At 39.4% G+C, this 12,976-nt stretch overlaps 1 protein-coding gene across 3 annotated transcripts in view; it reads right to left on the bottom strand.

Moving 5' to 3' along the window:
- Window positions 1–12,121, bottom strand: part of TESPA1 (thymocyte expressed, positive selection associated 1) — a gene marked incomplete at its 5' end in the record, with an annotated part of 33,673 nt that extends 21,552 nt beyond the window's left edge. For 2 of the 3 annotated variants that reach the window (XM_081250300.1, XM_081250299.1), the window contains 6 exons: window positions 2,450–2,548; window positions 2,822–2,858; window positions 3,603–3,656; window positions 4,453–4,502; window positions 11,006–11,048; window positions 11,959–12,121. In XM_081250300.1, coding sequence (XP_081106426.1) covers window positions 2,450–2,548; window positions 2,822–2,858; window positions 3,603–3,656; window positions 4,453–4,502; window positions 11,006–11,048; window positions 11,959–12,121 — 446 coding nt within the window. Of the gene's footprint in view, window positions 1–2,449; window positions 2,564–2,821; window positions 2,859–3,602; window positions 3,657–4,452; window positions 4,503–11,005; window positions 11,049–11,958 lie in introns of all 3 variants that reach the window. The other variant, XM_081250301.1, reaches the window with a different exon arrangement.
- Between the last annotated feature and the right edge of the window lie 855 nt (window positions 12,122–12,976).

Here is a 12,976-nt window from a genome sequence, read left to right as displayed (position 1 = left end):
TGCACTTATAGTGCATGATAAAGGAAGCAAGAGTATACAATGGGGAAAAGACTGTCTCTTTAATAAGTGGTGCTGGGAAATTGGACAGCTACATGTAAAAGAATTAGAAAATTTTCTCACTCTGTATAAAAAAATAAACTCAAAATGGGTAAACACTGTTCCATAAGAACAGAAGTCATAAAACTCCTAGAAGAAAACACAAGCAGAATACTCTTTGACATAAATTGTAGCAATATTTTTTTGGATCTCTCTCACAAGGCAAAGGAAACAAAAGCTAAAATGGACAAATGGCACTTAATTAAACATAAAGCCTTCTGCACAGAAAAGGAAATCACTGATAGAATGAAAAGACAACTTACTAAATGGGAGAAAATATTTTCAAATGATATGACTGATAATGGGTTGATATCCAAAATGTATAAATAGCTCATACATCTCAATATCAAAAAACAAAGAACGTAATTAGAAAATGGGCAGAAGACCTCAACAGACATTTTCCCAAAGAAAACATACAGATGGCCAGTAGGCACATGAAAAGATGTTCAACATTGCTAATTATTAGAGAATTGAAAATCAAAACTACAATGAGGTATCACCTCACACCAGTCAGAATGGCCATCATCAAAAAGTCTACAGGGCTTCCCTGGTGGCGCAGTGGTTAAGAATCCGCCTGCCAATGAAGGGTACATGCATTTGATCCCTGGTAGGGGAAGATCCCACATGCCGTGGAGCAACTAAGCCCGTGCACCAAAACTACCGAGCCTGCACTCTAGAGCCCATGAGCCACAACTACTGAGCCCGCATGCTGCAACTACTGAAGTCCATGTGCCTAGAGCCTGTGCTCCACAACAAGGGAAGCCACCGCAATGAGAAGCCTGCGCACTGCAATGAAGAGTAGCCCCGCTCGCCGCAACTAGAGAAAGCCCACGTGCAGCAACGAAGACCCAACACAGCCAAAAATAAATTTTAAAAAAAGTCTACAAATAATAAATACTGGAGAGGGTCTGGAAAAAAGGGAACCCTCCTACACTGTTGGTGGGAATGTAAATTGGGCAGTCACTATGCAGAACAGTACGGAGATTCCTCAAAAAAACTAAAAACAGAGTTACCATAGGATCCAGCAATCCTACTCCTGGACACATATCCAGAAAAGATGAAAACTCTAATTTGAAAGATACATTCACCCCATTGTTCATAGCAGCACTATTTACAACAGCCAAGACATGGAAGCAACTTAAATGTCCATCAACAGATGAATGGATAAAGAAGATGTGGTATATATATACAATGGAATATCACTCAGCCATAAAAAAGAATGAACTAATGCCATTTGCAGCAACATGGATAAATCTAGAAATTATCATACTAAGTGAAGCAAGTCAGACAGAGACAGATAACTATCATATGATATCACTTATATGTGGAATCTAAAAAAATGATTCCAATGAACTTATTTACAAAACAGAAATAGACTCACAGACATAGAAAACAAACTTAAGGTTACCAAAGGCGATAGCAGAGGATGGGGAGAGATAAATTAGGAGCTTGCAATTAACACATATACACTACGATATATAAAACAGTAAACAATAAGGACCTACTATACAGCACAGGGAACTATACTCAATATCCTGCAATAACCTATAATGGGAAAGAATCTGAAAAATAATATATATATACACACATATATTATATATATATATCTGAATCACTTTGCTGTACACCTGAAGCATTGTAAATCAAATATACTTCGGAAAAAAATTTTAATGCAGATATCTGAGTCTCATCTCCAGAGATTCTGTATTAACTGAACTGGGGTGTTGCCAGGGCTAAGGTTCAGTAAAGACAAATCACTAAAGATAGTTAATAGCTAATAAGGTCTCAAATTCAAACTCAGACTCCAAATTCCAAACAATTTTTATTATAGCACACTAGTTTTCATCACTTTCCATCTTGTTTTAAAGTTATTTTTGTGTGTATTTTTTTCACCCTATAGGCTTGGTGGGCTCCTGGGGGCAAACTCTTTGTCTGCTTCATCTTCAAATCCCAGACAGTCATTGCCTGGCCTGCATTTGGGGGTACAAAATTATCTGAATGAATCAATATTTTATTGCCTCAATCAACCAATCAATCAATTAATACATTTATTGATTGCTTACTGAGTGCTTATAAGTCCAGGAACTGTGATGGTACCAATACTACACCTCCTGGGGTACAAAGTTCAGGGGAGGAGACACCTGTATTTTATACACAGCACTGAGCTCTGAGCAGTAGATTCCTCTGCATCCTTACTATTCTTGAAGCAAATATTGTTATGCTTGTCAAGTATGTGACTACATAAAAGCTCTAGTAGTATACCCCAGAAGAAAACTGGCAATGGTTCTTAGTTCCATTCGCTTCTACCTCTCATCTTCCCCGCCCTTACACCCCTGCCAAACTTGGCACCTACCTTGAACTAGTCTTGTTGGTCCCACCAGTCATGCTGCTGGAAGCCAAACTGCAGCCAAGATCCAGTAGCTGCCCAGGCCGGGCTGTCTCCAGGAAACTCCTGCAGGGATCAATGCTGAAGTCATACTAATCTTGTGAGCAGTCTGCACCCTGGTTCCTAGACATGCCCTACTGGGCATTGTCACTCCCTGCTGGGCACCTTTGAATCATCTACTGTAAAAACTCAATCTATGGTCTCATTGCTAGTTGGAAATCTCACCCTCTAGTGTGAATCTTCAGCTCTTTGTTTTTAATTTCTTGGACTCTGACACTCACCCCAGTTCAGTATGTCCTGAAGGAGACATTGTTCAGCCTGGGTCAAGCAAACACTTACCTGGAGAAGAGTTTGCTGTTGGTGGCCAACAGTGTGGCTGGACAAGGAACAGAAAGGCAAAGAAAAAGTTAGAAGGGAAAATGCAAATCACCTAAGCTGTCCCTCCGAACTTAAAACTCAGCCCCCTCTGTTCCCCTCTGCCGCTACTATAGGCCCCTGAATCCCATGAACTCTGTTCTTTATATAAGTATCTGAAGATTATCAAACACAGACCTGGACAAATATAGCAGAGAAAAACCGGCCCTGAGCCTCTGAACTTCTGAACCATGCCTGGTGTCCAGACAAGAGTTTCTCTGTCCTGAGGAGGACAGAGTCATTCAGGCCCCCAGGCTAGTGTTCCTGCCTCACCACGTGAGTCTCTACAGGTCCCAGAAGACACTGGTAGGTTGCGGTACCTCCATCCTTTATCCCAGCCCTTATTTTCCTCCAATGGAGTCTCTCTCTTACACCCAGTACTCAGGCTGCCTGGGGCTCCCTATACAGAAAACCATCTCAAAGATGTCTGGGCGGCCACTTTTATGGTGATTTATATATTCAGGGGCCGAAGGAAAGCTCCAGTGATGCACCAGTAGATGTCTTGACAGGCTGGTGAGGAAGTATTTCTGGGCATGTGACACTTGCTGAGTTTTCCATTAGATCATATGAGATTGCTCTTTCCCTGCAGATAAGATCCCAGGGATGGGCTGCTTCTTTCTGCAGTTCTCCCCTTCCATTCTATCCTTAATTCATCCAGTAGATAGCCTCTTCCTCAATCCCAGCCTCAGAGAGCTGTGCCACTTACCTTCTGCTCCGAGGGTCAAGTCATCTTCAAAGCTGGTTCCATGGCTGGGGCACCCTGTCAAATAATAAGGCAAAGGCTGCAGAAAATCAGACTTGGACTCACACACACACGCACACACACAATCACACATTAGTATACACATCTACAACCACACAATTACAACATACATCCACATGTTTGAAAAACTACCCCAGCCATACATATACTAACTCAGAAATCACATTCATATTTTGATTTAAAAAATCACGTAAAAACTCACCTATAATTAACCTGTCCCCTATATCACATAGTCATGTACACAATCCTCTGCCAAAGAATTGACACATGGGGGTATGCACTCACACATAAACATGCATATATAGACACACATATTTTATTTTATTTTGAATTTTTGAATTTTATTTTATTTATTTTTTTATACAGCAAGTTCTTATTAATTATACATTTAATACATATTAGTGTATATATGTCAATCCCAATCTCCCAATTCATCCCACCACCACACCCCCGTCACTTTTCCCCCTTGGTGTCCATACATTTGTTCTCTACATCCACACATATTTTATAAAGCTCGTTTTCCATAGCAGTGGTTGTCAGCTGAGCAGCCACTAACAGAAGATAACCTTTGAGGACTAGTCAGCCTGTGGGCTCTGACCCAACACTTACTCTATCCTCTGGGCCTCCTGGACTGTCTTATGACCACTAATAGGTGTTCTGTAGGCAGTGAAAAGATAGCATCTTACGCACGCATACACATGTGCATGCACACACACACACACACACACACACACAGCCGTGTCGCTGTCTAAGGTAGAGGAACAAGAGGAGAAAGAACAGAGCCTCTACTTACCGTTGTGGATCGGCTGTCCTGCTTCCTCAAAAAACCCTTCTTCAAAGTATCTAAAAACCAACAAGAATCTCATAGGTTTAAATTGCTACATTTTCGAAAGGGCTTTTCTTCAAATATTTCCCACAAGTTCACGTAATTTTCCAATAAGAGTCAGTAGTATTTAAATTACTCTTATGTTGAAGAAAATGGAGAGTGATGATTTGACTGACAAATCCACAGAGGTAGTCAGAAGGTGCTGTATTTTATTTATTTATTTATTTATTTGTTCATCACATTTATTCATTTTCATCCTAATTAATAATAAATAGAATTAGTTAAAGCAGGAATAATGGATTTGAGAGTTGTTAGAGATCTTGCCAACACACAGACACACAACACAATTTCTTACATAAAATAATTTTACATCCCAAGGAAATTATCAGTATGATACACACACATATATATGTATATACATGAAACTTCATAAACTGCCATGGTGCTGTATTTTAGATTGTGCTGCCATTGTGCTGATAACTGTGTCCCAAGTCAGTTTAGCAAGGATTCTTCAGTAACTAGGAAATAGGAAAGATACGGAAGCAAAACTGGAGAAATATATTTACAGAAGCAGGGGTCTGGGTGCCATTAACTTTCCATCAGAAATACAAATATTGAAACTAAGAAAAAACTTTTAGGAGGCCATCTTATCTACCTACACCTCCTTCCTTTTCTTTGAGCCCCGTTCTTGATGAATATCACGTCTTTCAGGAAGCAGCAGGAACTGCATCTTGGTTAGAGATTACATTTCTACATTTTGAGATATGGGCTTATCAAACATTTACTGTCTCCACAGGAAGAACAGTTGGAATTCAGCATACGTGGTAGTGAGAAACAACTTAAATGAGGAAGAAATTATCTGTCTCAAACGGGTGATTGAAGTTGTCTGTGAAAAAGCTTTGAACAGGACCAGAGCACCTGGATTCCAGTCCTGGCTCCTGGCTGCTGCTATGTTCCCAAATATTAAGTAAGGGGATTTAGTTGCCTAGATATTATCATTATCTAAGTTCACTTCAAACACTGACGTGTTGTGAGTTTTATAGTTGGCTTTCCTGAAAGTTTTAAAAATGGAAGTTGCGCATGATGCTTTGAATGTAATCTCAAATGGAGGCTGGAATAGAGAGGAGTTGTTCCAGTGAGTTAACAGGGAAACTGACTGGAGAGCATCCATTGGAGCTGGTCTTAAATGGGCTTTCTTTATCAGTCTCCAGAGATCTAGGCACCTCTCAGGCTACTGGAGTATCAGTTCACGAAATGTATATTAATGAAAATGGGCTTACAGACTCAACATCTGTAGAACGAGCTGTGTTCAATTTTACAAAATAAATCCCTACATATATAGACATCTTTTGCTGGTACTTTCCTTTCAATAGTGAAAAAATCAACAATATTGTCTAAAATCTGGATTTTTACATGTCCTCATGAGAAAAACCGTACATCAATATATGCTATAAAGTGTGGAATGATACTCAAGGTAATTAAGAATGGGTAACTCTAATAAACACAACTAGAACTACAAATACATACTTCTCTTCCTAATATATAATTACATAAAGATATATATTATAATACTACAAATGTGTTAGTATATATAACATTACAAATATTAGTATAAATTAATATTTCCTATTACTATTAAAAAACATTATAACAATATAGTCAACTACTAGAATGCTGAGATCTACTGTTGCCTTTAATGCTTGTGCTGTAGCTACATAGTAATGCAACTACTAAAGCCTACAATTACTATAACTACAATAAAACACACTACTGTTACACTTCTAGGTATGCAATCAATGGGAATGCCTGTATACGTTCACCAAAAGAAATAATGTTTATAATAACTCAGAATTGGCAGACCCCCAAATCTCTAGTTATTGTAAAATGGATAAATTGCATGATCAATAGACAATGCTTCACAACAATGGAAAAGAATGAGCTATTGCTGGGTGCAAACACATGGATGAACGTCACAAACATAATGCTGAACAAAAAAAAGACACATAAAACAGTGCATATTGTATGATTCTATTTATATAAAGTTTAAAAAGTACAAAATTTATCTTTGATGCTACAAGTCAGGGTATTGGTTACCCTTGGAAGCAGGGCAGTGAACAGAAGGGGACAGAAGGAGCTTCTGGAGCGCTGGTGATGTTCTATTTCAGATTTCATCACTATATTCCCTTTGAGAAAATTCATTGAACCATATATTTAAGACTCGTTTATTTTTCAGTAAATACTTTATACTTCAATGCAATTTATATTGCTATTATTTTATATTTATATGTAAACATATGTATATTTATATGTATACATTTATATGTATATTTATATACAGCTTTATTTAGGTATAATTGATAAACAAGGGACTGCACATATTTAATGTGTGCAACTTGATGAGCTTGGACATATGTAAACACTTGTGATACCATCCATCACCAATCGAACTAACAGACACATCCAACAACTCCCAGAGTATCCTTGTTTCCCTTTGATTTTTTTTTTGAAGTAAGAACACTTAATATGAGATTTACCCTCTTAACAAATTTTGCAGTGCACAATACCATATTGTTAGCTATAGGCACTATGTTGTACAGCAGGTCGCTAGAATTTATTCATCTAGCATAGCTGAAATTTACATCCATTGAGTTGCACAACAATTTATATTAAAAAGAAAAATGCTACTGATATGTATGCTATACTTCAATAAAATTTACATTAAAAAATACCACTGATAAAATTCCTTATTTGCCCAAAGCAAAATTTAGTAACACAATATTTGTTGGGTGTACATCCTTCATTTCTATTTTCTAGCTGTGCCCTAGCAGGCATGTCCATAGTCTCTATATGAGGACCAGCTCAGGCTGACCCTTGTGATGGTATGCTTTTCTATGTGTATGTGGAATACACCACAGAAGTATGGACATAGGCCTGGATCTGTTGATCCATGCTCAGCTCCTCTGAGCATGGTGGTTTGAAATGTCATGTCCCTCATCCAAGACCCAGGCCTTTTGTGAGTTATTGCTTAGAACGTAAAATCAATGACTAGAGACTAGATCCATAGCTGCTCCTCTCCACATTTGCACTGAAAGGTCCCTTAGCATCATTTCAAGTCTGACATAGAAGAGCCAAGCTACTGCTCTTCCTGTATACCCAATTCATAAACAAAGAGTAGGGAGGAGGATTGGACTGTGAGAAGAAGCATGTGGCTATTTTTAGCTCCTTCCAGCAATTTCCATAGATTCTGCCTGCAGAGACTGATGAAATAAAAATTCATTTTAAGGCAAGACAAACATTTAAACAAATTTTTTTTCTGCCCATTTTGGCCTCCTTCCTCCCCTCTGGTGCGCATTGTGCACCTGCATTATGCATTAACCAGACGTCTGCAATGGCAGAAATATCTGCTCAACTGTAGAGATCAATTTTTCTTCTTCTGGCACCAGCCATGTAATGCCCTATATGATAATATTTCTTTCTCAATCCTATGTATGGGGTCGTGATGACCCACCTCTTGCCTTGTACGTGCAGACATCTTTGGGGAACTTTATGTACAATTCCAATATGTCATTTCCCTTAAAGATAGTGACTGGTGCAGAACAGACTGGTCAGATGACCTGGGGAGACACAGGACAGCACCTAATAGAAGTTCTTAGCTTCAATACTTATGACCTATTAATGTTACTAGCTATATTACTTGTAATCTTATTTTACAAGATTATTTTTTCTTGCATTACCATATGTGTGACTGAGCCTCAGATCAAATTAATGATGATTAGGTGACTTGAAATGATTGATCAAATATGTAGTTCTATAAGATCAATGAGAGTGATAGTGTAAGTCTAGATATAGGAAGAAACAGCAAGAGGAAACAATTTCCTGGACCATAACAGACCAGTAAGACAGGTGGTCCAGAGGCTTTTGGCCACTGTTAACAAGGCCTAGTCCAGTAATAGTACATTGAGTGGCCAATCAAAGAAATCCTCACCTGACCTGGGAATAAGCATTCCTAGTGCCATGGGACAAACCGGTCATGAAATGCCTCTCAAAGCTTGGTCGAAATTAAGACTGAAAGGGAAGGGATTGTAAAGTGAAGAATGTTGCCCACCATCCAGTTCTACAAAAATCAAGTCATTAGCCACTGCAATCGCTGACCTACAATACACCTTGAAGGAATTTCAGGGCAAAGATCAGGAGAAGGCACTTTTGTGCTCTGGGAAAACTGACAGAACTGGCCCTCAGATAGTTAGATATTTTCAGGAGAAGTTTTACTCCCATTCCTTCCTAACTTTCTTCCTTCCTAGAGGTAATCACTGTCCTAAAGTTGATATGTATCATATCTGTACACACTTTTCCGATAAATAAAAGGATACAGATAGATGCCAGGTAAATAGATAGATGGACTTATTTTGTGAAATTTTAAAGTAGCATAAAGCTCATCTTTATAAACTTCATGCAGGGGAGCAAAATTTGCCACCCTGAAATGTCTCTTTGGCATGTGGATTATTTCAAGCTGAAAAAAACCAAGGCTCAAAAGACTCAGGAAGAAACTTTGACCTTCTCCCTTAGCTGCCTAAAGAATTTGGATAGAGGGACTGTAACAGGAATAGAGACCTCACTAGAGAATATGAACTAGGTGTGTAGGAAATCAGAGTCTGCTCAGTATCCCATTGTCTTTACATAGTCCAGTAAATGTTTGTTTACCAAACATTTGCTTTTTCGTCTCCATGTGAATTGCCTTCCTCCCCTTTGAAGTCCCAAACCACTATCCCCAGTATCATCTTTTGTCTTTAGCTGAGGATGGTATTTAAGGTGAGGGTTTCACCATTTTGGTGAGTTACTCAGTTCTCTGGGGTGTCTCCCATGTATACATGTTATTAAACTTTTGTTTGATTTTCTCCTGTTAATCTGTCTCATGTCAATTTAATTCTCAGATTAAAGAATTAAAGAAGAACCTAGAAAGAAGGGTAGAGGAAAATTCTTTCCTCCTTGACACCCACCACTCACATATTACTACAGAATATAAAGCACTTGTACACATATAGCATTTAAATCTCACAAGAATCTTTTGGAACTTTATTATTCTAGCTCTCCACTTTACAGAAGAGGAGTCTGAGATAGAATTTCAGTTGTTTGCTTACAGCTGGTTATACAGATGGTTAGCACAAGAATTAGGCTCGAATCTTGGAGGCTTTTCACTCACCAGATGACTTTTTCATCATAAATTTTGGTTCAGGGTTTATCTTGGCAGAATATAAGTAGGGAAAGGTGATTTCTGGAATTTACAATCTTGTATTTCTGGGAATTTACTCTTTTCAACTAGAATGTAGTATGTTTGTGGTCAAGGAGCATATTTTAAACTACTTGGCACCCCTCTAGGCCATTTAGACAATCAGACAGCAAACACACGGTCAGTAATAATTATTGACTTTAATTGATAAGACTGAAGAATAGTTAATGGGATAAAGACAGTAACTGAGCCCACTGGTTCTCCTGTACGTATCTGGAGAAGCATTTTAAATCCTGGGACAGTTCTCACACACCCAAACCTGCAAACATTACCACCATCCATTTACTTTCCTATATTTTGATTACCTTTAATTAACTTTGAAATTCCGAACCAGATTATGACAATAAAGACAACATGTTTTGTAAACAACAAAAACACAAAATAAATTCTTCCTGGCCTTACCTCCCAGGGCAGAGTTAAAATAAACAACCTTGGATTATACAGTGCTGTTTATTTCCTACCAAGTAAGCCAGGATGGGTTTATTCAGATGGGTTTATTAGATGAAAGGCTATATACAGCTTGAAACATTTCTGAAGAGGAAATAAAGAGTAGGCAGGAGTTATAAGTTCTGAGAATTCATTATCACACAAATGATCACACTTAAATAGGTCACAGAAGCTTTCCCTCTGTGTCTGGGTAGACTGAACCTAAAATGGTACAGGCAGAGGGGGTGTAGGGTTTCAAATTTTTAAATGTTTCTCAGGAAAGAGATAACTACATTTTGCCTTGAAGTACCTGCTCCAATTCGTCACTGCTTTGAATGACTGGGGTAAACCCTTAGCCCCTCTTCCTGTGTTCTTCAGTAGAAATAAACAACATAATGATTCATAATGAAGAAATACTCTGACCATAAGAACAATTAAGTTTCTAACTCCTCTTTTGTTACGCAGTGTAAAACTCCAGTCTGAAGGGAAAAGCAATGGAGCAGGAATCTGGAATTTAGCCCAGCTCTTCCCTGTGGCTATCCATTTCCATCCTTCTTAGTTTTAGACCAGGTCCAGCCTGTACTTCCAGATCCTCACCCTAACTTAGTCTCAGCCCAGAGATGCACTTGATTCATAGCCCCAATCCCCACACTCACCCCAAATCTTTACAATCCCCTCTCCCTTATTTCAACCTCACTTCTAATCATTACACCCGATTAAAATTCATGTCCCTGTGCTCTGAGTTCTCAAGAGTCAGAGCCTGTTAGCACACCCAGCCATCAACCACGCTCAGTCCAGCTGCCTTACCCACAATCCTGCAGCCAGTCTTCAATCTTGTTGATTGGATTTCCTGGAAAAGCCAGACATCAGATCACCGTGGAAACTGAAGGAAATCAGACTTCCTCCCTGAAATTCACCCCATTCCACAAACTTATCATTATATAAGCCACCTCATGACTCCTTTTTCTTCCCATAAAACTTTTCTTTAAGATAAAAGAGGTATATACCCATGTATAAAAATAGTGGATATTTCTTCTCTCTCTGCCTCTGTGCCCCCTTTCTCCCAGAAACTTAGAAAATACCCCAAGGTTTGGGAACAGAAATAGATCCTTCTCTTTAAAAAAAAAAAGGAAAAGAAAAAAACAAAAAAATAAAAAGCACAATTTTGCGTTTGTGCTTTTTGTTTCCTACCAAATAAGCGAGGGTAGGTTCACTTACATAAGATTTATTTTTTAATTTATTTTTTACTTTTTACTCTTATGTCTGCAGCGTCATTGGAACCTAAAAGAAGCTCTGTGAGGCATGTGGAAAAGGTACTATTACTATCTCAGGTACTAATACTTCAATTAGACAAGCATGTCCTAGAGCGGAAAGCGACTTGCCAAAGGTCACGTCACACAGCTGAGTTGCAGCCAGAGTCCAGGCACCCAGATTGCGTGTAACCTTGTTACACAGACAACACAGAAACACTCCAAACATTCACAGAGAACCCTGGCCTTGGATCCTCACAGATAGCTGCTCAGGACAAGGCAAAAGTGTGCCTCTTCCTTTTTCCCAATCTTACGCTGTTTCTTTCTCACGTAATTCATGCCTCATATTACTTTACTCATCTTCCCTTAAACTCATTTTAACCAAGTCAAAATAAGCCTCGTGGTGGGGGCCTAGCCTAAACCCAGGACCCGCTGCCCGCACTGCAGACCTGGGCATCTGGCATATTTTCCATATCACAAGAGAACGTTTGATGTCTAATGGACTCTTACCTTCCTGGAAAACATCATCCAGGCCAGAAGGCTCGGGATCTGGGACATCCTGCAGGGCTGCGGCAGCCTCCTCTTCCAGGAGCTGGGTCTGCCAGTGCCGGCTCTGTCGGAGCCAGGCCCTTCGCCTCTCCCAGGACGTGGGGCTCAGCACAGAGCCCTCCATGGCGCTGGTTCAGACTTCAGGGCCTCCCGCCACAGGGATGCTGTCCTGAGAGTTGGAACACAGTGACGCTGCCTCATCCTCTGGTCAGTAATCACCACTCCCAGGGCCGCCCCCACATCTTCCCAGCTCTGCAGAAAGGAGCGTAACCCTCTGCCCGTTCCGGAGGAGGGAGGAGATGTCTGGTTCCTCCTCCAACTTCCAACGAAAGGAATGCTCTGATCAATCTAAACACCAGGTCTTCCAAGTTTGGAAACTGGAAATATCATATGATTTAAGGGACACTGAGAAAGCGCTTCTGACTTGAAGAGCTGCTACTTCTCATGATAGGTGAAATGCTGTATTAGAAAACATTTTCTTTAGTTCTTAAGAATTTTGTCTCCCAGAATCTTCCATTGTAATTAAAATATCTTTAAATTTGCAATGTGTAAATTTCACTTTATTTGATCCTAATAAAGATATATGAAGTCTCAGATCTCAAAGGTTAAACGAATTTTCTAAGGTCTCACAACCAGGATGTCAGTCTAACTAGTCATTCTGGGCTTGTTTTGATTTGTTTCCTATTGAGCATAGGACTTCTCTGGGGGCGGTAGGGATGAGGGTGGGGAGAATCCCATAATAAAAACAACAAGGAGACATTGCCTGAAGCAATTAGCAGTTACCACTTTCAGGATCATCACTTTCTAATTTGTCAGCTTGGGTTTCTCCATGGCTCTGAGTTAATTGTCCAGTTCATCAGTGTGCTAATGTTTCATTTAACACTGCCTATCAACACCTCTGTATTCTTCCAAGAGATACATTCTGATGGCACGAGCCACTTATTCAAAGAGGAAGACAGAGGATGAATCATTCGATTGT

Source organism: Mesoplodon bidens (assembly GCF_964165515.1).
Source record: "Mesoplodon bidens genome assembly, chromosome: 11".
In the NCBI taxonomy this organism is placed as follows: domain Eukaryota; kingdom Metazoa; phylum Chordata; class Mammalia; order Artiodactyla; family Ziphiidae; genus Mesoplodon; species Mesoplodon bidens.
This window is presented reverse-complemented; position numbering and strand designations above follow the sequence as displayed.